Raw genomic sequence first — 2,685 nt, forward strand, 5'->3', positions numbered from 1 at the left:
ATAAAAATGTCCACTTCCCTCCACTCTAAGGTAGACCATCAATCTCTTCCACCGAGGTAATGGAGGAGGTGAATGAAGACAAAGTCCAAGGTCCTGTGCAGTTTACAGGCTGGGGACACAGGGTGGAAGTGTACCGGTCCAGTGGTGTTATACACCCATTTAATGGGGTGTATACAGGAAACAAGGAGGAACACCCTACGCACGATACATGATTTTTAATTCGCATTTACTCAAACATACGTACATACATTCATACATACATGCATTCATACATACATACATTCATACATCATTGCTGTAAACAACTGATGGGCTCGAAAGGCGGGGGTCCAGGAGTCAATGCTTGATCCTGCAGACACAAATAGGTGAGTACATACATACATACATACATACATACATACATACATACATACATATGTACATACATACATACAGAAACACACAAGGCCGAGTTCTCGTTTATATTTTAAGACAACAGGATTGTTGCCCTCTGTGTTTCTTGTTTTGTTTACAATATTTTTAAATATAATTTATGTATGAATGTACTGCAGAGAGAGAGAGAGAGAGAGACAGAGAGAGAGAGAGAGAGAGAGAGAGAGAGAGAGAGAGAGAGAGAGAGAGAGAGAGAGAGAGAGAGAGAGACAGTCAGATCCGGGGGGGGGGGGTGAAAAATATATGAACGAGGAAGTCCTGGGAATATGACAGACGACGAGGCCAACAATATATCACACAGCTTCGTGGAGAAATAAACACCGCCTCGAAAACACGGCAGGAGCATAGTACACGACAGGAGCATAGTACACTACAAGAGCATAGTACTCGACAGGAGCATAGTACACTACAGGAGCATTGTACACTACAGGAGCATAGTACACTACAGGAGCATAGTACTCGACAGGAGCATAGTACACTACAGGAGCATTGTACACTACAGGAGCATAGTACACTACAGGAGCATAGTACTCGACAGGAGCATAGTACACTACAGGAGCATAGTACTCGACAGGAGCATAGTACACTACAGGAGCATAGTACACTACAGGAGCATAGTACACTACAGGAGCATAGTACTCGACAGGAGCATAGTACACTACAGGAGCATAGTACACTACAGGAGCATAGTACACTACAGGAGCATAGTACTCGACAGGAGCATAGTACACTACAGGAGCATAGTACTCGACAGGAGCATAGTACTCTACAGGAGCATAGTACACTACAGGAGCATAGTACACTACAGGAGCATAGTACTCGACAGGAGCATAGTACACTATAGGAGGCATAGTACACTACAGGAGCATAGTACTCGACAGGAGCATAGTACACTACAGGAGCATAGTACACTACAGGAGCATAGTACACGACAGGGGCATAGTACACTACAGGAGCATAGTACTCGACAGGAGCATAGTACACAACAACTTGGTGACGGCGATGTGAGGGAGCATTGCATGAGTTAATGTCGGGCACTGGAGTAGACGACACAGTAGACGACACAGTAGACGACACAGTAGACGACACAGTAGACAACACAGTAGACGACACAGTAGACGACACAGTAGACGACACAGTAGACGACACAGTAGACGACACTGTAGACGACACAGTAGACGACACAGTAGACAAAACAGTAGACAAAACAGTAGACAAAACAGTAGACAACACAGTAGACGACACAGTAGACGACACAGTAGACGACACAGTAGACGACACAATAGACGACACAGTAGACGACACAGTAGACGACACAGTAGACAAAACAGTAGACGACACAGTAGACGACACAGTAGACGACACAGTAGACGACACAGTAGACGACACAGTAGACGACACAGTAGACGACACAGTAGACGACACAGTAGACGACACAGTAGACGACACAGTAAACACAATAGACAACACAATAGACGACACAGTAGACAAAACAGTAGACGACACAGTAGACGACACAGTAGACGACACAGTAGACGACACAGTAGACGACACAGTAGACGACACAGTAGACGACACAGTAAACACAATAGACAACACAATAGACGACACAGTAGACGACACAGTAGACGACACAGTAGACAACACAGTAGACGACACGTGGAGGGAACGAACCTCAGCATTAAGATATAATAAAAATACAAAGTCCTAATATTATCGTCACTTCATAAAAATATATGAAGAAGCACGACTTTTAAAATATATGTCCACCCATATACTACTAGCTACATATATCTCCTAGCTGCATATACTTGTAGCTTCATATACTACTAGCTATATATACTACTAGTTACATATATTACTAGCTACATATAACAACACCTGTTTAGTTTGATATCGGGCATAAGATCTATCAACCTTTGGGGGCCCTAATAGGGTCACTATACTAGTTTACTGATCAACCAATAAGTATACTTTACCCATGAACTCTGGCCAGGAGTAAAGTAAACTTTCAGTGTATATGCACCGAGAAACCGGGGTATATATACATACCTTTCTATATATATGTATATATATATATATATATATATATATATATATATATATATATATATATATATATATATATATATATATATATATATATATATATAATATTCCCCTGAACAACGGACTGCGACACAGCTGGAAGCCGTTCAGCTTAATAAACTATTTGTTTCCGTCATTTATACATAATTTATCTGCAAAATTAAT

General features: G+C 41.6%; 2 protein-coding genes across 2 annotated transcripts; one reads left to right on the forward strand and one right to left on the reverse strand.

Annotated features, from left to right (window-relative positions):
- Positions 1–725: 725 nt before the first annotated feature.
- Positions 726–1,283, reverse strand: LOC138365312 (cuticle protein 38-like). The gene has a single exon (XM_069325602.1). The coding sequence runs from the start codon at positions 1,281–1,283 to the stop codon at positions 726–728; it is 558 nt and encodes a 185-aa protein (XP_069181703.1).
- A 176-nt stretch (positions 1,284–1,459) lies between these two features.
- On the forward strand, positions 1,460–2,143 carry LOC138365313 (coiled-coil domain-containing protein 1-like). The gene has a single exon (XM_069325603.1). The coding sequence runs from the start codon at positions 1,460–1,462 to the stop codon at positions 2,141–2,143; it is 684 nt and encodes a 227-aa protein (XP_069181704.1).
- Positions 2,144–2,685: the final 542 nt, after the last annotated feature.

Source organism: Procambarus clarkii, chromosome 16 (genome assembly GCF_040958095.1).
Source record: "Procambarus clarkii isolate CNS0578487 chromosome 16, FALCON_Pclarkii_2.0, whole genome shotgun sequence".
Lineage (NCBI taxonomy): Eukaryota > Metazoa > Arthropoda > Malacostraca > Decapoda > Cambaridae > Procambarus > Procambarus clarkii.

Bases quoted from the DNA above. Each gene is read 5' to 3' on its own strand.
- LOC138365312 (XM_069325602.1), bottom strand. From the start codon at position 1,283: ATGCCTCCTATAGTGTACTATGCTCCTGTCGAGTACTATGCTCCTGTA.
- LOC138365313 (XM_069325603.1), top strand. From the start codon at position 1,460: ATGTCGGGCACTGGAGTAGACGACACAGTAGACGACACAGTAGACGAC.